This window comes from Conger conger, chromosome 5 (assembly GCF_963514075.1).
Source record: "Conger conger chromosome 5, fConCon1.1, whole genome shotgun sequence".
In the NCBI taxonomy this organism is placed as follows: domain Eukaryota; kingdom Metazoa; phylum Chordata; class Actinopteri; order Anguilliformes; family Congridae; genus Conger; species Conger conger.
Window position 1 is genome coordinate 47,450,318 of NC_083764.1, and position 26,568 is coordinate 47,476,885.

Here is a 26,568-nt window from a genome sequence, read left to right on the forward strand (position 1 = left end):
CAGCTTGTAGTTTTGCTGTCGATGAAGCAATCTTCCGCGAGACCAGCCAGTTCCTTCACTATAGCCTACCGAGCAGGGCTGTGTTTTTTCATGTGTATTATATTCATTTAGCGAATATTTTCAGTCATACACAGCAGGACGTGCAGGCTCGCTGCTGAAAAATGGTTTAAGCTGTGTTTTTGACTGATTTAAGATAATTTAAAATAGGCTGATTTAACATAAGTAATTTCAAGCAGGGCTATGATATCCAGGCATGTGCTGTAAGATTACAGTTTGCTCCAGATTTTCTTGTCACTTCGCTTGTGGTTGTTTTCCTTCTATGTACTAGTGTGTTGGTTTCGCAATGTCCGTGGTTATATTTGTTCTAAGACCAGATACACTTTTATTACCAAATTTTAAGTTAGCTCACCATGTTAACAGTGCAGCTTTCATGTCGAATAACTACGACAACACAAAAAAACTACTTCCAGATCAGCTTCGGTTTTTGTTTGTGTGTAAAGAATTCCTTCAGTTTTCAAACTTGGTACGAGCCACATACGTGATCCATTTCAGCATAAAGTGACATAATAGTGCACCACTGTGACATAGTGGTGGTGAAGCTATATCACTAACGAGAGACTACGAAACGGACAGGTTTACGGCTGTGTTCGGACCATTGCAAGCTAACACGATCTTTCGAACACATGACCGTGTCTATATTTAGTGGTCCAATTCTCATCAATCAAAGTGTTTTAATGTCTGAGATAGTCAATAGGCCATAATCCATAATCATAAACCACATTCCCCAGGAGAAAAACTACTACTGAACGGACGTCCAACTTCTGGTGGAAGCGCTTGCTTCCCGGTGTTCTGTTCGGAACACGGTGAGTTTACGTTATGGTTCCAAAATCTACACTGCTACCTCAGTGGAAACGTGTCCGCACGTGACTTTTGCAGTGAAATAAATCCACAGCCTAGTTTTGTGTTAAGCACCCAAACTTTAAAAAATGAAAGGTAAACTGAGTGCGCTTCCAACAATATCGTATACACTGTGTGTTGAATGACATTATGTAAACCTGTTCTGTTTCTCTTAGATTTGGTACATCGCAGCCAAAACGAAGAAACAATTTAGGAAAATAATCTGTGTTTGGCTGTGGGCTAGTAATCATAGCTACGCTCCACAAGATGGCAGTAAATGTTTAAAACTGTTGCTTAACAACCAGTCCAAACAGCATTTCCGAATCTGGATTTTCATCAAAAGGTAAGTGACTTATGCTTCAAATAAATCCGCTTCATAACTGCACCAAAAGTCTCCTCTGTGTCTCCGTAGAGGAACCATGTCTATTTCAAGGGTTCTCTATTGGACAAAATGGTTTAATCTGAGAGTTTTCACACCTACCATAGATAACTAAATAAAGAACAATAAAGCCTTCCCTTATCGACAAGCCTTTTTTTCTGAACGTTTATGGGTTTACAATCGAGGTTGATGCAAACCTGAATTATATGAAAATGTCCTGTTTTTCTTAATTAATGTGGCATATTTGTATTATCCAATGCTACAGGCTACAGCGCATAATGCATTTTACTCTTGCATAGCTGTTCTGAAAAGAATGGTAATCTGAGGAGCGAGTGCTTTTTTTCTGACGTGTCTCTGTCCTGTATCGTCAGACCATGTCAAACCAGGTCATGGAGGGCGCAGTTAAACTGCTGGGTCAGAACTTGTCTGCCCTTCCGCAGATGATGCCGGATGGTAGCTGCAGTGAAAGTAAGAATCTGAGATGTAGCCTAAAAGTCGGTTCACTGCTGCCTGCATTTCTGCTGCGATAAACGTATTGGATACACTGTGTGCATTGTTTTGTCAATCTAGTCAAGATTTAGGACCTGAGTTTACTCTTTTTCCACCATAGGAGCTAGGCCAGGTGAGAACTTGCAGAGTAAAAGGTTAGTACAGCCTTATCCGAATGCCTGGATTCTCTGTGTCAAGGTTTACCTTTCACCACTTGTCCCCTCTTCTCAAAGGTACTAGTAGCATTGGCTGATCCTATAAAACAATTTTACATAACTGCAAAATTTCAACAGCCGTACTCTGGGCTGCCTGATCTGAAATACCTGTCATTGCCTGAATGTACAGTAAAGTGTTGTTTAAAGGCAAACTGTTGAGGTTCATGAAAACAAATGAGCCTGAGAACAATCTAGAAAGTGTAAAAATACAACCAAAAATTGAACCCGATAAAACACGCGGTCAATTGTGAAAGTTCAAAGTACGTACATTTCAAAGTAGGTTTACATTTAACCTATTTTCTTGCAGCAATGTCTAGCTGCAATGTTTAAAAATTACTAAATAAAAAAATAACCAAAACCAACTAAAACCATTGGCGGCACGGATGGTGCAGTGGGTAGCACTGCCACCTCACAGCGAGGAGGTCCTGGGTTCGAATCCCCGTTGGCCTGGGCCTCTCTGTGCGGAGTTTGCATGTTCTCCCCGTGTCTGCGTGGGTTTCCTCCGGGTACTCCGGTTTCCTCCCACAGTCCAAAGACATGCACGTTAGGCTGATTGGAGAGTCTAAATTGCCCGTAGGTATGAGTGTGTGAGTGAATGGTGTGTGTGCCCTGCGATGGACTGGCGACCTGTCCAGGGTGTATTCCTGCCTTTCGCCCAATGTATGCTGGGATAGGCTCCAGCCCCCCTGCGACCCTGATCAGGATAAGCGGGTTCAGATAATGGATGGATGGATGGAACTAAAACCATGCAGTTGTGCTTCAAAGGTGTCTTCTAGCACACATTTCAATTACTATTTTAGTTCATTTGAGCTACATCACTATGCATTATGGCATTCTTTATTTGACTTATAATAATATTAACAGTAAAGTGGAATTGTTTTGATCAGGAGAGTTGTCAGGAGAATCTGCTTTGAGGAGTACTTGGAAGCATGGCTGAAGCTGGCTACAACTGGGACAAGAATGCAAATGGGAAATCTGAGTATGTCTGAGCATTAGAACTGTCCATTGATTACAGATGTTTTTATTGCATCATCATTTCTACGAATGTCATCTCTAAATACCAGTGTATGTGTTTATTAAATTGAGTGTGATTCACTGAGGAATTTTTACATTTTTATTAGACATTGAAGATATTATCTGAGAGATGTTTTTGTTGTACACCCAGTCCCCATTGGACAAAACATTCCATATTAAAGAACTGCACCTGGCGTCATATTGCACAATGATCGCTCTTCAAAATTATTGAACCCAATACATATGTACTGTATAAGTGATAGAAATTTCATTAAAAAGAAAGAGAAAGTAGCTGTGGATAGTCAATGGTTTAGTGCTAGCAGTGACCTCTGTTCTCCTTCTGTTTCTCAGCTTTGGAGGAGCTACTCAAGTATCAGGAGGAATTTACAATGCATTGTGGGTCGCAAAACAAGTCTTCAGAGACTCAATGCCACAATATGTCAGTCAAGGCTCAATCAAGGTTCAATCTTACAGTACTGATATTAATATATTGTATTAAAATTTGTACTTGTACTTGTTATTGGAGGTGCTCCATAACACCTCCTGCCTTGGGTTTGCCATATTCTGGCCAGTGTAGAAAGGTGTGAGTAATAATTATATTGCGCTGCAGGCACAGATCACAATGTTACCAATAAGGCTGATTCCTATGAGTCCTGCTCTTCACAGCACTGAATGCAGCTTGAGCAAGCAGTCAGACAAGCTGAAGAAAACCTGCACTAAGAAAGACCGGAAACTTGAAAGACTTAACCGAATGAAAAATATTTACCTGCTGTATCGAACTCAAGGTGAGCGTCAGTGTGACAGTCCAACATATAAAAACGACAACCAGCTCTCCAACAACAGTTTTGTACAAAAAATACTAAAATACTGGGTAATATTATCCAATATATCACCAAAAACAATTGGCAAATGTAAATATAGAATAGATATCAATCTTGTCTGGGACAGTGTGGTGTATGCTGGGTTGCTGGGTGACCATGTGTGTTTGTTTGTGCAGACCAACAAGCGTCAGAATGGAGGGAACTCCCATCCAGCGGTGGTGGAACTGCAGGCCCTGACCCACAGGAGCACTGGGAGACTGAAGTCGACACCCTTGTAGCCTGGACACACACCTTGTCAGTCAAGGAAATGGAGGGGGAATTACCTCAAGACGCAGTTTCTTAAATGGGCAGTTCATTTTCTGGGGTGTTTTCCATATTTGAGTTTTAGTATATGTTTGCTGCATGTCATTGATAATTAAATTCAGCTGATTGAACACAGCCAGGCTTGATTGCAGCAATCCCCGCTGAATCTAAACTATGCTCATATTGAACCTTACCATCAGAATGAAGTAGTCACCATAAAATGCATATGAACACACTATGCCACAATCAAAGGACATTTTGGAGGGTTGAGGAAAAAAGCTGTTGAAATATATGTGTTACAAAGCCATGTCTAAGGCTCTGGGACTCCACCAAAACACAGTGAGAGTCATTATCTCTAAATGGAGAATACTTGAACCTGTGGTGAATCTTCCCAGGAGTGGCTAGCCTGCCAAAATTTCTCCAAGGATGCAGTGACAACTCATCCAGGAAGCAAAGATCTCAGGAGAACATCCAAGAACTGCAGACCTCTAACCTCAGCTAAGATCAGTGTTCATGACTCCAAAAGAAAGAGTCTGGATAAAAATGGGATTCACTGGAGTGTAGCAAGGCAGACACCACTCCTTGCCAAAAGAAACATAGATGCTTGTCTCACATTTACAATTTAAGACTTTTATTAGAGACTTTGATTGCAACTCGTTCTACACAACTCTCATTCTGTTTTCATGTGCACTATTTGTTTTGTTTGTTGTTTTCTGTTGCATATGTGTATGTAGATATGTTTGCATTTTTGATGGGGTTTTTTTTGTGCATTTTTATTAAGGGTGCCAATAATTCTGGTGCCATTATGTTTCCCATAAAACAAATACAGCATTTCACAGAACATCATACCAACAGTCAAACTTGGTGGGGGTAGTGTGATGGTGTGGGGATGCATTGCTGCCTCAGGACCGGGACCACTTGCCATTATTGAAGGCACAATGAACTCTGCTCTGAGCCAGAAAATTCTCAAGGAGAATATACTGTAATTTGCAGTGAGCTGAAGCTGAAACTTAATTGTGTTATGCAGCAAGACAATGATCCAAAAAAATGCAAAAGCAAGTCCACATAGATGATAGAATGAATAGAGATGCTGTGGCAGGACCCACATCTAGCAACCTGAACAGAACAAATGTGGGTTTTTTTTATGGCCGCTAGATGACGATAAAACCACTCAAACGGTATTTTCACTTGGCGTGTCATCCCTACTCAAAACGGTAGAGGTCGCCAAGTGTTCATCAATCTACATTTTGGGTAACGTTCTGCGTAATGTTCAACCCGCTGGTACCTTTTTGTCTTTGAGCGAAAAGTGGGGCATGAGAAATCAGATGTCAGCCTACAACTTCTACTCACTTCCATATACGGTTTCAAAATGGCTGCTGCGTTCTCAGGACGACCACCGACCGTGTTCTCACTAATCAAGGAGTATTCATCTTTCCCGGTCTCTGATAGCCCAGAAACGCGACTGGCCGAGGACTCCGCGATTGACAAACGGTGCATGCGAGAGTTACCTGATTTGGAGCCAGGTGAAATCCAGAAAAGGCTCGAAGAAACTCACAGGGAACTGAGCAACAGGAGGAAGATCATCATTAAACACCTGCCTCAGGATATTACCAGCCAGGTAAAACAGTTGTAGAAGTGCACTGGAAGTTTTTTCGTGTAGAAAAACGTGAATATGGTGTTATCAAACCGTTACCAATATACATTGTCTTGAAACTTTGCGTACGCAGACTAATATCTACTATCTTTAAGTTCTATAGTAGCGTAACGTAACTCTTTTTGCAACAGAATGTTGTTCATTTTTAGTGTAAGCATTCTTATTAATCGCCGGATTAGTTTAAATGCGCGAGTATTTTATCACGTGTTACAGTTTATATTGTTAGCAAACATCAATTGTGCAGCTGCGATGCGGATAGTTTGCACGCGCAACATGAATCTTACAACTATATTGATGGCTATTACCTAACGTTTATTCTGTTGATAAGATTCCAATATATTTTCTTTTAAAGAAATGTAATGATCAAATAAATCGCGTCTTGCTGCTTTCGGGTTTGGTTAATGCTAGTCAAGACATAGCCTAACTCATATAGCGAAATGGCATATGCTATCATTTGTTTAAAATTTGCAAGATAATTCGCTGGCTTCAGATATTAAAAACAAGCCATGGTCTCGCCTGCATTATAGACTACCCTAAAATGAGTAGCCTATATTGTGCGTCGCCAGCAGTTATGTAGGCTATTGCAAGACCGACGAATCTAAAAGTTCTTTCATACGTGTTCTTGTCTTGGTAGTTGTTGCTTGTGTATGAGAACTGTCTCATAAAGCATTGAATAAATATGAACCTTGCATAAATAAAATGATTCACGGATTCATTTTTCGTATCGTACTATAAAAATAACTTGCTCACAATTATTCACAGGCTTGTATCTTTGCATTCACAAACAGACGAATGCAATAATTCATTTTAATTTAGTGACATATTTTCACTGAACATACTGCCGATTTACATTAGTAGTCTACCGATGTGCTCCTGGATGAGTCGGCGAAATTTTCTCTCAATGTAGCGTACCTTATTATACATATTACCGGGGTTTTGCGAAATGATGACTGCGCCTGAAATCGGATACTTGGCATATTGCTCACGCTACGTCTCAGTGCAAATCATCCTGAAATTCAGTTCGAGTACTATGCGAAGTATGCGGTTTCGAACGCATACGTAGCTAATGTATTCGTGAGCAGACTTTCGAAAGTAAACCATACTTTTTCGGAGATCCCATAGAGTTAGGGCAGAGCTTTCTTTGTGTCCAATCACAGTCCTTTAGAACATAGAAGAGGCAGGGAATTTATGGGGGAGTATGTCAAGCTTGTATGTATGAAAATACAAGGAGATCAGCCGTTTCTGAGATACTCAAACCACCTTGACTGGCACCAACAATCATTCCACGGTCACTTGGATCACATTTTTTCCCCATTCTGACATTTCGTCTGAAAAACGGCTGAACCTCTTGACCACGTCTGCATACGTTTATGCATTTAGTTGCTGCCACATGATTGGTTGACTAAATATTTGCATTAACAAGCTGATGTACAGGTCTACGTAAGAAAGTGATCACTGAGTGTACATATGCAATAGAAAGCAATTAAGCTGTTTCATTTACATTTACATTTTAGTCATTTGGCATCAGACGCTTTTAATCCAAAGCGACTTACAAGTGCATAGGTTCTACCATAAGTCAAAGCATCACATCCAGAACTAGCAAAATACACATGAAATGCTGTTCTAAACATAGTTGTCATCATTAGTGTTTTTTTTGTTTTTTTGTTTTTTTTTGGGGGGGTTAGACAAGGATAGGGATAACAGAAAGGAGGGGCAGGGGAAATCAGGAGGGAGGACTAAGGTAGAGTTTGAAATGGTAGGTTTTGAGTCTGCATCAAAATAGGAGGAGGGATTCTGCTGTTCTGACAGTGGTAGGCAAGTCATTCCACCACTGAGGAACCAGAACGGAAAACAGGCGTGAACGTGCAGCTCGACCGCCAGGTGCACGTAGAGAGGGGACCATAAGGCGACCAGAGCTGGCAGACCGGAGTGGTCTAGCTGGGGAGTAGGGAGTGATCAGGGATTGTATGTAAGGTGGGGCAGTCCCCTTAGCAGCCTGAAATGCCAACACTAGGGCCTTGAAACGGATGCGTGCGGCAATAGGAAGCCAGTGGAGGCCAATGAGAAGCGGGCCGGTTCAGACACAGCTGATGACTCGGTGCGCATTTATACATCACTTGGCATGCATAGAATCGCTTGCCATCTTTTACGGATTTCTGAGACCAGAAGATGTGCAAATTTATCCAGAAATAGGGTTTTTTCACTGAGTCTACTCGAGCCAATGAGATTTTATGACATCCTTTCACTAATGCCCACATTACTCCAAATGCAGCACAGTAATATCCCTATAATTTTGAGCTCACATGGCAGCCAAATGTGCCCTGTTACTCAAACCACAGACTGTGTACTCTATAGAAAGCAAGTGCGATGAATCGGACATGGCCACATTTCTTTGAGGGCGGAGAACTTCTACTGTTTGGTTGCGTCCCAATACCCTCCTTTTCTCCACTCATCTCCTTGGAGAAGGCGAGGAAAGATCGGAGGAATGTATAAAACACGAATTGGGCGAATGTAATGTCCTTGGTCCTTCAAACGTCAATGTTGGACGTCATGTCAATTACAGATGGGGAAAGTTGGAATCACAGCTTTATTGTTTATATGTCACGCATTCCAAAAAATATACTTCCACACGATGCACATGTTTCCTTGCTCCTAGCTCCTGCTTCCTAAAGGACTTTGAACAGGTGGAATGTCCTTATCTCCGACCCTCCCTTTACCTGGGAGTCAGATGTGCAGACAGTCTGTCCAATTGGTAGCATCTCACAAAGTCCTGTGGTTACCAGAGCTATTGCCAAATTATACTATTTTTGACAGTGCTATTAAATTCTAAAATGTGTTCACACCAGACTAATTACTCCAGTCTAATTACTCCAGTCTGGTGTGAGCCAGGCTAATTAAGCTCAGCTATTTTCAGGTATTTGTTGTGTGTGTACGTACTGTGCTGCCTGTGTGTCCGGATTCAGTGGTAACTGATGTGCCTTGCAGCTCATGTCTTATTAAAATAACTTATGTGGTCTGTCTACGGCACCTCTCTGTCTCCACTCTTCTCAAATGCGTAAATTGCAGCTCCCTCACAACAGGCTGACTGATAGCAAGTAGCGTAGCCACCCTATATTTTCCAAGTGAAAGGGGCGATGGCTGATGGACCTGGTTCTATCAGTGATTAATGCTTTGGCAGAGTATGCATCAAGGCCCCACCTGTCTGGCTATATGCATTTTGGCTATTCAGTTACTGAGGGCTCCCTGGGCAGCAGGTCTCCTCCGTTACAGGCCAGTGAAGGGGAGATAAGGCCAGTATGTGGACCCTGTATTGCCAGGCTTATCTGGTGGGGCTATCCCAGACTTGCAGCGTGTGTGGGATGGTAACCGATCTCTTATCTCCCGCAAACAGGTGGTAGTCGCTGTCCTCTAGTAGAAATCACATTTGTATGAGGGCCAGTGTTTTGTTATTGAAGTGAAAATGAGCAAGGGGGTCAACCCCCCTGGTAAGATGTCACAGAGGGGCTGGTGCTTATCCCAGCATGCATTGGGTGAGAGGTAGCCAGGAATACACCCTGGACAGGTCGCCCATCCATAGCCGGGTCCACACCATTCAATCTCAGCTTCATACCTGAAGTTGGTGCACTATTCGTATTTCTCCTGTAAACTGCATCCAGTTGCATAAATACATACAGTTCAAGTAATGCAAAACATACATGTTGTGGTTAATTAGGCTAATCAGCTCCTGAGTGAAGAGCCCTAGAATGGTAACTATATTCTTTCACCCTGTGCTGTGAGGAATTAAATGTTTTAGAGGTTTTTTTTTTGCATATGCTTGACGTCTCAAAATGTTCTTTAATTGACAACTAGTTGTTATCTTGTTATGCAAACAGACATTAGAGACTAATTATCTTGCCTAATAATGCAATTTAAGAGGGGAATCTCAGTTCAGAATTTCAGTAATTTTATTGTATTTATATTTTGAAAAGCAGCATTACATGTATGGTCAATGAATTGCTCCCTTAGGAATTTCCCTGCGTGAAGACGCAGTTTGAATGTCTCTGTTTGTTTGTTGGGCAGTGTATTCCACTCTAAACAAGTTTTTTTCTTAACTACAGGAGGTTCACGACATTTTGCGAGAGTATGAGCTGAAGTACTGTTATGTGGACAGGAACAAGGGAACAGGTAATTACGTTTATTCACTTAGCGTTTCTAGAGGCTACTTCAAACTAAATTAACTAAAATTCTAAAACTAGCAGCTGCTTTCAAAATGACATTAAAATATTGAACTCTTATCCAGAAGTTAACTTCTGCATAATGGTGGGTTGCACATAGAAATCGCACTTTTAGATTCTGAGCAGAAATAAAGGGAAAGTTGGACAACACTTTTAGGGATGACCACAGTAACCAGATCCACGTTCCATTTGCAAGAGCAATAATTCTGGCTTACCTGACTGCCTAAGAGCATTCAGTACAATAATAGTCAATACACTTTTAGTGACCTATTTCTGCTCTCTGTGCTTGTTAAAAGGAGATACATTTAGAAATTTTGAGAGAAATCCACTCAAACCCGAAAAATCCAAATTTGCAGAATTTTGGAGCGCTAAAGGATTTTTTTTGTCTTGCGGGAAATATTTTTCTGGTTAACTGAAAATTGAACAAAATCAAAGTACCTGCAGGATTCCAGTGTTGATAAATTTAACAGCATTAGAATGAATGTTTCTGTACAGTCTGAATTAGTCCAAGGGTACAGTATGCTGGAGCTGTTATCCTCTCCTCCACACACACAGCCTCCTGCTGGTTCTTCTGTTGTCTGGGAAACTGGAGAATAATCAAGATTAAACCTGTCAAAAAGTGAGGGAAAGGATAGTGTAGACTCGGCTGCCATAGCACACGCTGGAAACAGAGAATCCTGCATTAGAAAATATTTCACACTTTCATTGAATTTTTTTGATATAGAAAGACAATGTGGTTTCTTACCCAAATGATGAAGGTGGCGAAATATGACTGCATCAGAAGCTTTAAAAGCTTCTGTTGACTTCAATTTAAGAACCTGCCTTGTCAACTCAACATAACACCTGAGGGAGCAATAGTATGTATCCTTGTATTGTAAAAGGTCTGTTGTTATAAGGACTTACATCTGTGGAGTGCCATATAACCATTGAAGGTGTGTGTTAAGTCTTCTGTGAAAGGACAAACCCTCATTGGTGTTCTTTGTCAGGGACCGAGGCTGAAATGAGAGCGGTCCATCTTCTGGCTGTGAGCTTTGCACTAACCATATGCTGTCTTCCAAACAAGGGTATGATGTTTGTCAGGACAAGAATTTTATTTATTTTATATACTTTTTTCTGTTTTTGTTCCTTAAGTGCAAGTTTCACAGTGTTGCAGCACTACATTCTGCACTTCAGGCCATCTACACTAAAGAGACCTTGGATTTCCAATGGGCAGCAGAATTGCATTGTAGTCATTAAAAACTAGCCATAAATGACTCAACATGAGTAAATTAAAACAGAAATCGCTCCTATGGGTTTAAAAAATATATATTATGAGCCTGTATGGGAAAAAACAAGTTTGGATCAGAATGCCATAGGGTCATTCTGTGACAAATCAACCAGAGGTGTGGAAACTTTGCTCAAACTTTGTGTAAATGTTTTTTATATATTCAATAAAGAACATCCAAAACTGCCCCTGCTGGGGCTGGGATTTTGAAGCCATCACCATATCTCATCACCATATATTTGGCATTAAAGCAGGGAATAATCGGTAAACTTGTAGTCTGACACAATTGTCTGTCTACCTTCAGATTTTCATAATACTGTTCACACAAAATGTTTGTGGTCATTCAAAACTGTGAAATATATATATTTTTGTCTTAAAAAAAATTTTTTTTTGATGCCTTTGAAATCCCTTGTGTCTGCCTGTTAGTACTGTGTATAATTTTCCTCGATGTTGCTGTGCAAATTATCATCTCCAGGGTCTCGTGCAGCCATACCAAATATAAAATGAAGTTGCACAAAGTCTGTGTGCTAATAAATTTGTACAAATCAATCAACAGAAAAAAACAAGCAAACCAAAAAAAATTCTTTATTCCAGACATTCTTCATTGTTTGAAAGAAAATAACTGAGAAATAGTTGCTCATTCGTTTTTTCTTTTTTGGTCCAAAAACATCCTTCCAGTGTACTGTGGAAGAGTGTTCACTGCACACTGAAACAATTTTAAGAGAATAAAGATAGAACAAGATGTATAAATAATACAACTGCAATAATTACTATTATGGATTATGCACCATGGTCAGTCACCAAGTCTGACATGTTCTTACATACCACTGAGCACCTTTGTGTGTGCATCGTGGAACAGTGAAGGAGTTATTATTTTTATTTTTTTCCCCTATTTCCATATACAGCCCTGGCACACAACTGGTTTTTTTTCTGCCTCTGCCCTGGAAGGATAGAGTTAGCACTCCTATAATAACTTCTCCTCCGATGGCACTGGCACGGGGGCGGAGAGGATTGAGTAGATGGCCTCCTCGTGTGCTCCCCATCCAGTGAGCTGCTTGCGTGGCTGGCCTTGTGTTCCCACGCCCGCCTCTCATGGGGGATGACTGATGCTTGAAAGCACACGATCACCACCGATGTCCCCGTGGGTAGCAGCCAAGGCAGAGGAAGAGACAGTACACAAAAACATGGAGCAGACCAGGGCGGCCAGTTAGTTTGCTCGTGTATGTCTGCCTGTGCATAGCACATTAACTTGCCATCGCCCACTCAGGGTCACCATCCTTCATCCCTGCTGTGTGAATTTGAATTAAGATGAGTGTATTGACTTATTTGGAGTAAGAAAACCCTAAAAGAGCTGTAGAATTGAACACGGAAAACCAATTATTTATGTTTTGAGTTTTACTTTATTGTCGAACCATTTGTAAAACATTTTTTTTTGCATTCACGGAACCATAACCAGAATTCTATAACCTATTGGCTATAAATAATGAAAAATGCACAGATTGGTCTCAATGCGCATAAACACTGTTTAGATGCTTTAAACAATAAGTACACAGTTTAATCTTCACTGTTGCTATTAATGATGCACAGTATGCCACTTCCACCATGATAGTGCTACTGTGCTACTTCATATTGACTGCACAGCTTAGGTAGCAGACTGGAGTGCAATTTGGCAGTTCTCCCACCTTTATGGAGAATGTTGCAGCAAGGAGACAGGCTTATGAATACAATTGGGCATTCCAAATTGGAAGAAAAATGAAAAGGATTAAAAACTGGCTAAAAAAAGAGAATTGCTTGGACAATATCTTGTTCCCTGTAAATTATTTAAAGCAAGCACTTGAGTAGCTTAGTGCTTACATTTTAATAAGGTTTCATAAAATATTCATGTAGGAAGATGTAGAACCCAGACATTTTGTAGGAATTCATGGAACCCGGATAAGCTGATATTTGGCTATATTCTCAGGTTGAAAGTATTGAGCCACACAAACCGCTCCTAGGTCCTATGAAACTATTCGCAGATAATTGATATTCCAGTGTTTGCTCACCGAATGGAACCGTGATCCCACAACCACAGGCCCGACACCATATAAAGTTATGTTATTACTTACAGTAGATTATTGTTGTAATTATGACAGTTATAATTTGTATTGATGTATTTTCTCCAGCCTTTGTGACCCTGATGAACGGAGACCAGGCCCGGGACGCTATCCGCTCCCTGCACCAGACCCCCGTGCGCGGCAGGGAGATCACGGTGCAGCTGCAGTCCACCGACGCCCTGCTCTGCATCACTGGCCTGCCCCACACCTTCACCGCCGGGCAGTTCCAGGAGCTGGCGCGCGTCCACGGCAACCTGGAGCGCTGCTTCCTGGTGTACAGCGAGCGGACGGGCCACTCCAAGGGCTACGGCTTCGCAGAGTACATGAAGAAGGACTCGGCCTCCCGAGCACGCTCAGAGCTGTCGGGCCGTCGCCACGGAGACCGCACCCTCATGGCGCAGTGGGCCGATGCCAACCGATTGGCCGCCGACCTCCTCCACTCAAAGTGCCTCCACGTCGACCGGCTGCCCGCTGACCTGCGCGACAGCGAGGAGCTTTCCAGAATGTTCCGCGGCCGGCACAGGCCGGTTTTCTGCCAGGTCAGAATTACTCCCCTTTCGTTTTCTCCCCTGAAATGATTTCCATTCATATTTTTAAACATTGTTTTGCTTTACTTTAGTCACGTATATGTTATGTGTATGTGTTTTCATCACCGTCGCACCTGAGTAATATCTGAGTATTTGTAGTACTTTAAGTCTTTAGATACTGATCATTCTGAAAACTTTTAATTGCTTTTACTTGTTTACTTCTGTTGTGCAGTGATTTCACTGTTGTATAAAGAGTTAAAGTACAGTACTGTGCAAAAGTTTTAGGCACCTGTATTCTGTACAAATTATTTCAAAAATAATTAAATGAAAGGTCCTAAATAAACGTGCTGTACATTTTACATTACATTTGAGTAATTTGGCAGAATAGTATCTGAATCGTATCAATATCTTTTGTGACCACCCTTCAACGTTAAAACTGCATCACTTCTCTGAGAGCCAACGCTGTCCTGCAGTTTTGTAAGACAATCAGCAGGGAGGTTATTCCAAGCATGTTGGAGAATTTGCCACAGTTCTTCTGCAGACTTTGGTTGGCCCCTTGCTTCTGATCTCAGACAGCCTTGATCAAGTTTTTATGTAAAAAGTAGTCAGTTGCTTACAGTAATGTTACTTGCAATTAAAGAAAAAAGAAAAAAAATTCATACAAAAATGTCTCTGTAAAATTCAATCTTTTGCAAAATGAATATTTGGAAATCTCATTTGGAAAATGTATTATTTTATGCTAACACACACACACACAAAAAAAAAAAACATATATATAATAAAGGGTGCCTAAGACTGCGTGTATCTGACTGACCGTGAGGCCCACGTGCTTCCTTAAAGTGCTGGAGTGTCTCTGGAGGGCACGTTCTTCGCTCTGTGCATTATCTCCTCTCCCTTCCCGTACGTGTGGTGTTTATGCGTCTGCTCCTCTGCTGGCCGCGAGTGCGATGTGTGTGGGTCAATAGCAGTAGCGCCAGACAGTGACGATGCCAGTGACCCAACACACCACAGAGCTATTTCCTGCTTTTTCCTTTTCCGTACGGTGTTGTTTGGAGTGATTTTATCACTGATTCGGACTAATGCATAGTTCTGTGACTCCAGCTGAGAGAGCTTCTGGCCCTTGAAACCTTTTTGAGCAACCTTCTTGGTTTGATGGAAAAGAGTGTGAGAGAGCTGGGATTTGTGTTGGGCTTGGCATTATACAGTATGAAAAAATGTTTCTATTGCTATCCATATCCTAAACAAGACTCCAAACTATTCCAAGTCAAATTGCATCCCCGTTCATACAGTAGTTGCATTCATATAGTTTACATCACAGCACTGTCAAGTTAAATATAAATATAATCTGTACAAGTGATGTCATCACAGAACATCTGTCATTGCAGGAAACCAGTTCTCATAATTGCGTAATGCCAGTACTTGAGTAGATCCAAAAGAATTTGCCTCTGATTTATATTCCTCTTTATTTTGGGTTTGTGATTTCTCTCATTACCTGATGTCTAGCCCCCTTGACAGACGTGCAAATTGTAGGCTCAAAGTTTGATTAATAGCTTTGATGGGGTTTTTTTGCAGACGGAGAAACGGGGAAATTACTTAACATCTGTAATAAAATATAATGCTGAATATAAATGATCCTGAAGCGTGAGCCATCTTAAATCTCTATATCAGACTATTAGACTCAACAGGCAAGAAAATGTAAACATAAAAAAAGTTTTGTTTGAGCTGGATAAAATCTTCAGTTGTTCATTGGTGAACTGTGGACAGTGGTGTCTGTGACCAAACACCCCCGCCAACCCACCCCACCCCTGCTCAGCCATGTAAGACTTCACAGGATGCTATTTGGATTGTTTTCTGTTTGTTTGTCACGCTCGCTATTAGTCTATTCTTTTTCCTGGGCATATTTTTCCTTTCAAGGCTGATGGGTTTTTTTTTTTTACAATTTTGCCACATGCTTTGTGACAGATGGCCGCCTTGATCTAAAAAGCATGCGTCTTAATATAATTTACTATTTAGGCCTCTGCACATTATGAAAGGCTTGAGGATATTAACTTCATAAATGTGTTTTTCTAAACACTGACACGACAGGAACTGTTAGGCAAATTGTGGTCTTTGCAGCCTACTTCAAAAAGGGGCCAGTAACGGCATGTGTTCAGATGAAAAGCATTCCTGTGAATTCATGCTTATCTTCAGCAATATACGCATGTTTTCTGCCCTTTGATAAGGGCGAGGAGCAAATGTTGTTTTCCTGCCCTAGGAGAGTCGAAGTTAAGTGGAAAGTTGCCTTTTCTCTCGGACCGAGAATAAACGCAGGAGAAACGCATCTTGCCGGAGAATACGAGGGAGGAAGAGCTGGAACTGGGACAGAGCCTTTCCTGGACTCGGCAGTCCGCCCTCACAGAACTGTTTTCAGTTTTTCCGGGAGGTTTTAGCGGTCAGAAATGAAATGGAGACGTAAGACTAGAGCTCTAAATGACCGGAAACTAGGGGCTGCAGCCAATGTCGAGCAGCGCTAATTCCACAGTGTGTTATTGATATGCTGTTTGAAAGCATATCTGTGGTCACTGAGGCTCCTTTGGAGGGCAACTGTGTCTTTTACTCATTGTGATTAAGGGCCCCAGGCAGCCCAAGGCTGTAAGTGTAGCTGTCAGGCTCATCGCCCGTGGATTTGTTGACCTTTACTCTATTGAGCAGGCTTTCCAAAAAGAGCTTTTAAACCATTTCGCTCATGACTTTTCAGTCCACGTTTCCTCAGATAATGCTTTGAGTCATAACACCTTGTCATTATCTGTGAGTGTTGAGTGAAAGCACACTCCTTTTACGTTTCTGGCTGACGACTCCGGCTTGTGCTTTAAGCAGACTCTGAAAGACATTCTGGAAAGGTTTGTGTCGAATTCAGGCGGACTTGGGTTTGTGCTCTTCTTTCATGATTATTTCTGTCTGCCACAAAGCACCTCAAACCTTAACTGAGGTCGAACTTGTTGAGCTGGTTCATCAGATGGGCATCCCTACCTCAAGGTAGAAGATCTTTATTATCAGAAGGCTTTTTGAACCCTTGCTTGATTGACAGCATTTGATTTGCTAGGCCAAAGTCCTGCCGTTTGAAAATGGCCAGAGCTTTATCACCGGACAACCTCTGCATTAGACTCCATTTTAATCGGTACACCAATGGTTAGTCGGTCCACCTGAGCCTATGACATGTGTGTGAGACTGTGCGTGAGAGTGTGTAGAGTGCATCACTGTGCCATGACCCCCCCACAGTTGGCACAGAACGAGGACAGCCACGCCCGGGGTTTCGCAGTGCTGGAGTACGAGACGGCCGAGCAGGCGGAGGCTGTGCTGATGGACATGGACAGACGGACGGTCAGGGGCCAGGAGGTCCACGTGTCCCTCTGTCCTCCAGGGGCCTCGGGTAGGAGCACGCTGGCTGCTCTGATCGCCGCCCAGGGCACGGTGAGTTTACTCCACAGGCCTGCTGTTTGCGTGTGGGTCAGTGTCAAATAAGGGCTTCCAGTATAGAAAAAAATAGAATGGGTTTAGAAAGGGAAATAAAGGTGCTTTTTTTTAACCTTCATTAGAATGATGTTTAGTTATTTCTAAAATTGTATTTTCAGCAAATTGTTAAATAATGAATCTCTTTTAATTTAGAATCATAAGATATGCAGGACATTTTGGACTATAAAAATTGCATTTAGATTGTAGATTATGGGTTAGTGTGTACAAGTCTCTGAGAAGTGATCCAGTCTGGAAAATGTCTGAAAATGCTTCCTTGTACATGACATCACACTGTTGTTGTGTTCTCAACTCAAATCAATTTCAATTATGCATTTTTAATGCATAACAATTTATCCAGCCTGACTGAAATTGTTACCCGCCGTCATTGACCCATATACACCCATGCACGTGCACACACGCACACACACGCACACACACGCACACACTGGGACAAACTGCGACATACACACGCCATGAGATGGAGCTGGACCTAGAGCTGCAGCACGGCTGCTTAATTACGGTCTTCACACTGAAGCTTGCCTGCAGAAAAACACCACCGCCATTTCTCATGGGGACACGAATAAAAGCCACCATTGGCACTCTCCTAATGTATCCCCCCGAGACCGGGTTTACCGCAGCCAGTCTGAGCCGAGACGCCGGGAAGAAGTGTCAGTCCGTCAGCGCACCATAGGAAATTTCTCAAATTGGACGACAACTCCAGCAGCAGGCAGGAAAGTAGCATGAAATATTCACAGGCAAACGGGCGGGACAGACTCATTTCACTTACTTCCCCACGCGCGCAGGGGCTTGTGTGCGTTTAATCAACGGCTATGTTGAGCTCATTTGCCCTTTTCAGTAAGCCGGCGCAAGGGGTATGTAGAACGTTCTTATAAATTGGGGTATTCTGAGTTCATTTGGCTTTCATTGCCGCAACAACAACAGCAGCGCCAGATATCAGTTGCAGTATCTTGCCTTTTATAGTGCAGATGAGGGCCACCAAATGAGCTGGTTACCAATCACAATCAAACTCCGCAGACCAATCAGATTGAAGCACACATGCACACATTACAGAAGAGGAAAAGGCCAGACATGTTGTCTTCAGCGCGGAATGAGGTTTCCGTATCTGCAGTAGGTCCCGTAATATCAGATGCTGGTGTGGTGTGTGTACATGTCCTCCAGTCTGTCTACTATTTCCAGCACTGTGATGGATTGACTGGCTGCACACGAGCAGCTGCTGTCTATCAGAGTTCAAATGAAATCAGAGGCGTCTAATGTCGTTAGCTCACAGATTGTGTTGACGGTGTGTGTGTGTGTGTGTGTGTGTATATATACAGTATGCTCCCTGTGGTGACGGTGTCTGTGCTCTCAGCAGCTGTGGAGCAGTAGGAAAGGTCTGCTTCCAGAGCCCAGCCTGGCTCAGCTGCTGAGCAGCATGAGTACCCCTGCAGCCCTGCAGGTGCTGGGAATGCCCTATCAGAACGGCAAGCACAGAGGTGAGACGCACACACACACCACACCACACCACACCACACACACACACGCACACACACACACACACCACACACACACACACACATACACACACACACACCACACACAAACACACACACACACAGATACACATGCACACACACACACACCGATACAGGCACAGAGACACACACATACACTCGCACACACAGCACACACACACACATACAGACACAGAGAGACACACACACACACACACACCCACACGCTGCTGCTGAACACCACAGGATGCGTGTGTACAGTGCATGTGTTATGTCAGCCTTTCCCCTGCCTCTGCTGTGTTAGTATTGTGTCATCCAAGAAGGAATGGAGATTGGGTAAATAATAATAAAGAATCGGCCCTTTTCCTCAGCATGTAATCTTTGTGTTCCCTCCTGCCCCAGGGAAAGTTAGCCGGCCACAGGGGGCGCCGTTTCTGCACCACCCTCTCTCCACAGCCCTCATCCATCTGGGCAAGCTACAGCAGGTGAGCCGAGCCTATTGGGCTGTAGTGATGTTGCAGCACATATGGCCTACGTCAGGCCTCCGTACATCTGGGCCTCGAGCTCCGTTGTACTGCTGGACTCTGGGTAACGTTGGGTCAGAGGAATATCCTGCCAGTCAGTGAAATCAACACGTATCATTCAAATCTATTATCTGCTATGAAAGAAAACCAGCAGTACTACTTGCCCCAAGTGTGTGTTTTGAGTCTCCACGGCCCTGAGCAGTGCAATGCTGTATCACTCTTCTTTAAGGCAGTCCTAAATTTAAAGTTACAATAGGTCTTTTTTTGTGTTAAAACATTGTTATAAGACCATTTTCAGTCCCATCCTATCATTGAAAAAGGCTCACTGACATGTTGACTCACCCTCTGCCGGAGTTTATAGTGCTTAAATTCAGGTTTCAAAATTTGCGGTTGATGGACCGACACTCTACCAAAATATTGTACAGCTGTACAATAATTCAAGCTCATTGGTTGAAAATTGGTTCTAATTGCCACAGCCAATGGCGTGGGGGATTTCAACATTGGCGCGTTCACGGAGGAGGGGGCGGGGGTAAACAGTGTTGTGATTTGAGGGTGATTGTTACTGCAATTCCTATCTTGACCGTTAGAAGTCCGAAATCACCTATTGTACCTTTAAACACACTACACTCCTAGTGGGCATTTAATTCCAAGCTAAAGCCAGTTTAGGGGGTGGGAATGCACAGCAAGGACATAAGGCTTGGGGCAGGTGGATGGGTGTAGTATATGGGCCTGAAGTTGGGGGGGGGGGGGTTGTCAGTGTGACCCTGCCTGTGAACACTCTCCCTGCAGCAGAACACCTTATTAGGAAACGGGATAGTTCTGCAGAGGCTTCTACAGATGCAGCTGGCCCAGCAACAGCTCCTACGCATCAAAGACAAACACATCAGTGCTGTGAGTATCCTATTGGTGCCCTTCTCTGAGTCCTGCAATGACCCTGTTCACTTTGAGTACTATATTCTTAATCTGTGAGAATCCTGTGAGTATCCCGTTCTCAGCGTGAGTGTCCTGTGAGTACCCAGATTTTGCGTTTAATGTTAATCCCAAACCCCTTGCATGGCTCTCTGGCTGCTTGATTTCAGCGGCAATTCTTGCGGTTAGCAAGTAGAATGTCAGCATTGCAGGCTACTGTATTTAATGTGCACACATGTCTTTTTAATGTGTAAATGACAAAGGATCATAACACATTATTTTTTTCATTCAAATAATCTTGCATCCCAACTGTTGTATTGTGCTGGTTTAACAGTTATTTCCACTCAACACATTATCTGTTTTTAATACTTGGATAATGGGCAGTATAGATGGAATTGGTTTTAAATTTTTATTCGTAATATGTAAGAAAGTGCTTACATACAAATGTTTTACATGTTGTGTAAATAAGGGGTATACACTCACTCAGCACTTTTAGCCATTTATTAGATTTAGTTTTTAGACTTCTACTGCTGTAGCCTATCCACTTAGAGTTATGATGTTTTGTGTGTTCATAGATGCTCTTCTGCATACCACTGTGTGGTTATTTGTGTTCCTGTCACCTTCCTGTCAGCTTTGACCAGTCTGGCCCTTCTCATTAACAAGGTGTTTCTGTCTGCAGAACTGCTGCTCTCTGGATTTCTTTTGTTATTTTTTTGCACCATTCTTTGCAAACTCTAGAAACTAGTGTGCATGAAAATCAGCCGTTTCTGAGATACTCCAACCATCCTCTCTGCCACCAACAATCATTCCGTGGTCAAAGTCACTTAGGTCACATTTCTATCCCAATTCGTTCATTTGGTCTGAAAAACAGCCAAACTTCTTGACTACGTGTGCATGCTTTTATGCATTTGGTTGCTGCCACATGACTGGCTGATTCAATATTTGCATTAACAAGCTGGTGTAGAGAGGTCTATCTAATAAAGTGCTCATTGAGTGTATGTATACAAATGGAAGTAAAAGCATAAGTTTTGAGTTGTCCTATCCCCCCCAGGTGCCCAGCCTGCTTGGTGACCCTTCCAGAGTGTTGCTCCAGAATCTTTTGGGGTTGCAGGCCACGGCTTCCACAGCTGTGGGCCTGGGCCAGGGCCTACCAGGAGGCTCTCCCAGGGGTGAGTGTAGTGTTTCAGGCGCTGAGATTATTTATCCACCATTCCTTATCTACATCAACTTATCCATATGTATTTATGCTATCCATATGTGGAGGTTGACAATTTACTTTAAGGCCCACTCAGTCATTTCGGTTGCTAATAAAATGCTAAAAGTTGGTAATGAGCAAAAATATATTTTCGGTGTGAAATTATTAAGATTCTAAAGAAAAGTACTTAAAAATAAAAAATAAGTATGAAATGCATCATCGTCTTTGTCTCATATCTGAGCATTTTTGTAGTCCTTGCGCAGCTCATCACCATGGAAATTAACTCACTCACTCTTCATTTTCACTTGGTGCTCACTTGTCGGGGAAGATATTGAAAGGAATACGTGGCTAACGTTTTGCTGAATAAACGATGCCTTGGAAATGGTTTTGTTGTATTATAGTGTGGCTGGTTACAGTAAGAAACTACGATTACCATGACCCACCGAGGTACTTAGTTGCCATGCACATAATTTATCAAGCTTCATCTCTCCCATCCTCTCACACACAGGCACACATGCAAACCTCAGCTCAGTTCAAAATGCTTAATTTCTCTCTCCGATAGAAATCTCCCATGATGCAGTGCAGGTGTGTGGCCTGGGCCCTGCGCTATACCCCCCAGCCAGGCGAACCCTGGGCCTACCGAGCAGTGAGCAGAGTGGAGCCCCGGCGACTGAAATACAGCCCACACCGCCTGGGTTCCCCACACAGAGCCTCACTCGGGGCACCAGCAGGTCTCTCGCATGTACCCCAAATCTGCAGAAAAACCTGCACAGCACCAGGAACAGCGCCTCCACTGCGGTACAGACAGCCCTCTCCTCCCAACCTCCCGCAACTAAAGAAGTCTGGTTTTAACTCTTCTTTAGAATTAGCACCTCTTGGATGTAACCAATAACTCATTTTAATTGACCTCTTAAATAGCCGTCCTGAAAGAATGTTCAAGCTGTGCTTCAGCAGCCTCTACTTAAGGCACTATGTAGACCTCTACGAGTTATTTTAGTACTTACGCACTTCAGGGGACTACTGGCTTTGAGAATTCAGAGTGGCCAAGAAGGAGCATTATTAAAATGGAAGGGCTTAATTCACTCCCCATGAAGGTGAATTATGCCCTATTGTCTCTCCCATAAGAGTTTGTATAATTGAAAGGGAGGATTTCCTGTATGCCCATTCATGTTGTCTAGTTAGTAGATGATTTGCTGCCGATTTTCTCCCTTTGCAGAGTGTGACTTGTGGGCAGACATCGTTGCTGGGGGAGCCTCCCAAGGACGTGAAACTTCCCTCGAACCCGTATCTGGACCTGGCCAGTGTACTTCCTGGTGTAGTTCTACAAGGTGCCACCCTCCACTCCTGCGGAAATGACCTGTTGTCCGCCCAGCTCACCTACACCACATACCGCAGGGATCATCAAATCATGATCCTTGAGGGCTGAGAACTGCCTGTTTTCCACCCTCCCTTTACCTGGGAGTCAGGTGTGAATACAGTCTGCCCAATAATTGTTCAGTCAATTAGCCAGGAGAAAAGTAAACCAAGGCTGGATTTGGATTCGAGAAACCCTGGTGATGCTTTGGCCTATTTCGCCCTGCCCCATTTAGCATGGTGTGGAGTCTGGACTGATACCAGTGAAAGACTAGAGCCACCTAACTGTCCGGCCAATCGTTGTTAAATCAAGAAAGAGAAAACATTTTTATGTTCCAAGGATGTGGGCAGAATGCACTCGGTGGCCAAGTCTGGGAGCCGGCTCTCGCTGTGCAGTGTGGCACTCCGAGCTTCCACACTCCCCCCCAGGGTGTGGGTTCTGTTCTCTTGCTGCACGTGCACATTCGGAGCTCACTGACACGAGCCTTCTGTGTTCACTCAGGAGCTGGCGGCGGTAAAGCACAGAGCGTACAGCCGCGTGCCGGCATTCACGACGCTAACCGGCTCAGCACCGACCTCACCACTGACTACACCCACCAGTACAGTCCACAGTACTCGCAGGTAAACGACAGCCCGTAGCACTACAGACGCCACAAAGTAATCACCCACGCAGCGGGTTTTCTCCCCAGGGTGAAGCCTGTTAGCTTAGCATTAGTTTCTCTTTCTCTGGCTACCGTAGGAAGCCGTGCAGCCATGGTACCAGCACTACCAAGCACAGGACTATGCCAGGACTGCACTGGAGGGTGCGGCCAGTGAATACGGCCACGAGCGTAACCAGGCAAGCTCATGGATGTCTACACGCTCAACACAGCTTGTGAGGGGAAGCACAATCTTACAATGTTGCCGCCACATTTTACAGGGCAACGCAGCACTTAGCTGAGCAAAATCGCACCTTAATTTCATATTCATATGTGTTATGTAAAATATGTGCGTGTGGACACCTGTGTTGAAGGAAATGTCTGACTTTGAAGTGTTTCCTCTGTGTAAACAGGCAGCAGGTAGCCTGTCCTGTGTGGATTACAGCACCTACACACAGCCTGTCGGTCAGTACTACTCTCAGCCACACCTGATACAGGCTGGAGCCCACACCCACCACAGGGACACAAGCAAGGTACACCTCTCTGACCGACTGACCGATCGACCGTTTTGTTTGATATTTTTGATATTCTTACAAGACCATTGTAAATCCCTTCCTGTCATTGAAAAAGGCTCACTGACATGACTCACCCTCTACCTGCGTTTATAGTCCTTAAATTCGGGTTTCAAAATATACAATTGACGGCCCGCCACTCTGTACCAAAGCATTGTATTACTGTACAATAATTCAAGCTCATTGGTTGAAAATTGGTTCTAATTGCCACAGCCAATGGAGTTTCAACGTCAGCGCATTTACGGAGAAGGGGGAGGGATAAACAGTGTTGTAGTTTGAAGGTGTTTGTTGCTGCTATTCCGCTCTTGACCGTTAGAAGTCCGAAATTACCTATTGTACCTTCAAGGAGTGGAGTTAAGGAGCGGAGGACAAGCTTTTCGGCTTAGCCCGGAAATAGCCCTATCATAATTGTTCTTTTTTTGTTGTGCTCTGCAGGAAGGCAATCCGTTAAAGACGCCCCACAGTGGAATACCACACTCTGTCAGTAATGGCAGCCACCCAGGGGACTCGCTGCCCACTTATGGCTGTGTACCCACCGCACCAGCGTACGTCACAGCGCGTACCTCCGGCCCTGGCTCTGCAGTCTGTCCCGAGACCGGACAGACGCCGTCCGACTGGAGCCAGTTTTTTTGTGTAAGCACTGGTGAGGGGTGAGAGAGCAACTCCGTCAACTTGTCAATATGTGGAATCGGGTCATGAAGTCGTGGTAGAAACTTGGTGTGGTCCAGACCGGGTTTGATATATTGCTGGATAGTCTCTCGGCTGTAAGGATATTGACAAGCCAAAGTGATCAGTCTGTTCTTACAGGCACTGAGACAGGTATTTATTTTATTTTTTGAGAGAGAGTCTTCACCAGATGCTCATGCACACTGCAACTGTATCTGTATGAAGACACCATGACAGTGTCTGAGGATTCTCCTGCTTCTCCCCCCATCTCTCTCTAGTGCGTAGGCAAACCCTTCACTAACAGTTTCAAAAGAAGCCCAGACATTGAAATTATGCCCATATATTCAGATTATGGGATTATAGCCATGAGGCCTAGAACAGATTGGTGTGTTTTGGACATGGGTGTTGAAAGCATGACTAGTTGTTCGGGGATGAATGACTGGGACAGTCCTGCTGACTTGCACTTTCTCTCTCCCTCCATCATTTCTCTTTCCCTCTACTGCTCTGTTCCTCATTGTCTCCCTGTCCACCCCCACCCCCCTCTCTTCCTCTCTCCCCCTCCCCCCACCTCCAGAACCAGACACACGGACAGAAGCACGATTACTCTCAGCTGCTTGTGCCATCCTGTATGGGCCAGCTCTCTCAGAACCATGACCAAGACTACTCTAAAAAGAGGTGGCAGTAGAGAAAGCTCTGCTAGTCTCGGGTTCACGGTTACCCTCCTCCCTTAGGCGATATTGTTGTTCATGCCTTAACTTCCCAAATCTTGACTCATTTATATAAACATTTCTCATACATGTAAATTTCTGCAGCATAAAGTAATGTTTTGTATAGAAATGCAGCACTTTGTTTAAATTTGTTTAAATGGGGGGAAAAAAATAAAAAATGAAGAATGTTACCTTTCTCTTTTAGTTGTATTGAAGGAGAGCAATTCCACCTTTTCCCCATCTTTTTTGCTTTCCCTTCTTGGTTTAAAACCTTAAAACCCCCAATACCTTTCTTTAAAAAATACACTTAATTTTGTCTACACGAGAGTGAGGCCAATACAGTGAGAACATAGGAAGGCGAAGCCATTAAGTGACATTTTATGAGGTTGGATTCACAAGGAACCTTGAAGGGCGGAATCCTGTTTCCCCAAAATCAAAGCCTCTAGTGACCCCCCCCAAGACCCCTATCTACACAGTGGGCAAATCGGATAAAGTACTCCCTGCTGTAAGTGCAGCCTGGCTTTTCCACAGTGGGCCCCATCTTGCTTACAGCTGGATGTGAACTCTGGAACGTTGACCTCTGCTGAACCCTGGCGAAAAGCACATTCAAGCAACTTCAGTTGGGTGGATGAAAATGTTCATATGCGAATGCAGATTTGCTTTTGATGCTGTATAATTCTGTTATGTGTTGCTGTTGCTGTATTCCATCATCAATATGACTCATTGCCTGATATTAATATTCCCCACAACCAGGGAGCATCAGTCACTAAACAACGCCTGCATACCCGATGTCTCTGCACAACACAGTCTTTTGGACAAGCGGAGAAATGGCTGGTTCTTCTGTTACTACCGTGACAGATCAGATGCAGTGGGCTCCAGGATTATTGGTGCCCCTGATAAATCTTCACATGAAGTGATGTGAACTAGAAAATTATGGTTATTGTCAAGCTTTATTTTCCACAGCTTGTGAGGGGTATGCTTTATTAATGATACAATGGAATCAACCAAAGTCATTTTTCCCTAAAAAACTGATTCCACATATACAGTGTATAGCTTTAAAATTGCAATACTGTATTGGCTGTCTATACTAAGACCAAAAGGCATTATAGTCTTTGACTGTTATGACCAAAA

General features: G+C 43.3%; 2 protein-coding genes across 10 annotated transcripts; both read left to right on the plus strand.

Annotated features, from left to right (window-relative positions):
* Positions 1–797: 797 nt before the first annotated feature.
* On the plus strand, positions 798–4,599 carry LOC133127918 (uncharacterized). 2 transcript variants are annotated; one of them, XM_061241046.1, is made up of 8 exons: positions 798–863; positions 1,074–1,240; positions 1,648–1,744; positions 1,887–1,920; positions 2,868–2,959; positions 3,346–3,454; positions 3,661–3,779; positions 3,992–4,599. In XM_061241046.1, exons 3-8 carry the CDS (start codon positions 1,651–1,653, stop codon positions 4,156–4,158), a joined length of 615 nt encoding a protein of 204 aa, XP_061097030.1. In that variant the 5' UTR covers positions 798–863; positions 1,074–1,240; positions 1,648–1,650; the 3' UTR covers positions 4,159–4,599. The 2 variants fall into 2 exon arrangements, with proteins under 2 accessions (XP_061097030.1, XP_061097029.1); XM_061241045.1 differs by having other exon boundaries at positions 858–993.
* A 775-nt stretch (positions 4,600–5,374) lies between these two features.
* On the plus strand, positions 5,375–25,628 carry LOC133128802 (ribonucleoprotein PTB-binding 2-like). 8 transcript variants are annotated; one of them, XM_061242600.1, is made up of 16 exons: positions 5,375–5,736; positions 9,870–9,936; positions 10,973–11,050; positions 13,413–13,882; positions 17,129–17,320; positions 18,732–18,855; positions 19,276–19,358; positions 20,187–20,288; positions 21,358–21,475; positions 22,064–22,299; positions 22,718–22,829; positions 23,357–23,475; positions 23,594–23,728; positions 23,906–24,025; positions 24,500–24,707; positions 25,305–25,628. In XM_061242600.1, exons 1-16 carry the CDS (start codon positions 5,488–5,490, stop codon positions 25,382–25,384), a joined length of 2,493 nt encoding a protein of 830 aa, XP_061098584.1. In that variant the 5' UTR covers positions 5,375–5,487; the 3' UTR covers positions 25,385–25,628. The 8 variants fall into 8 exon arrangements, with proteins under 8 accessions (XP_061098584.1, XP_061098581.1, XP_061098586.1 ...); XM_061242597.1 differs by having other exon boundaries at positions 24,500–24,697; XM_061242602.1 differs by having other exon boundaries at positions 23,594–23,692; positions 24,500–24,697.
* The last annotated feature ends 940 nt before the right edge of the window (positions 25,629–26,568 follow it).

Bases quoted from the DNA above. Each gene is read 5' to 3' on its own strand.
- LOC133127918 (XM_061241046.1), top strand. From the start codon at position 1,651: ATGTCAAACCAGGTCATGGAGGGCGCAGTTAAACTGCTGGGTCAGAAC. The intron at 1,921-2,867 runs GTTAGTACAGCC...TGTTTTGATCAG, and splicing joins GAGAACTTGCAGAGTAAAAG to GAGAGTTGTCAGGAGAATCT. The intron at 3,455-3,660 runs GTTCAATCTTAC...TGCTCTTCACAG, and splicing joins TCAGTCAAGGCTCAATCAAG to CACTGAATGCAGCTTGAGCA.
- LOC133128802 (XM_061242597.1), top strand. From the start codon at position 5,488: ATGGCTGCTGCGTTCTCAGGACGACCACCGACCGTGTTCTCACTAATC. The intron at 5,737-9,869 runs GTAAAACAGTTG...TCTTAACTACAG, and splicing joins CTCAGGATATTACCAGCCAG to GAGGTTCACGACATTTTGCG. The intron at 13,883-17,128 runs GTCAGAATTACT...ACCCCCCCACAG, and splicing joins ACAGGCCGGTTTTCTGCCAG to TTGGCACAGAACGAGGACAG.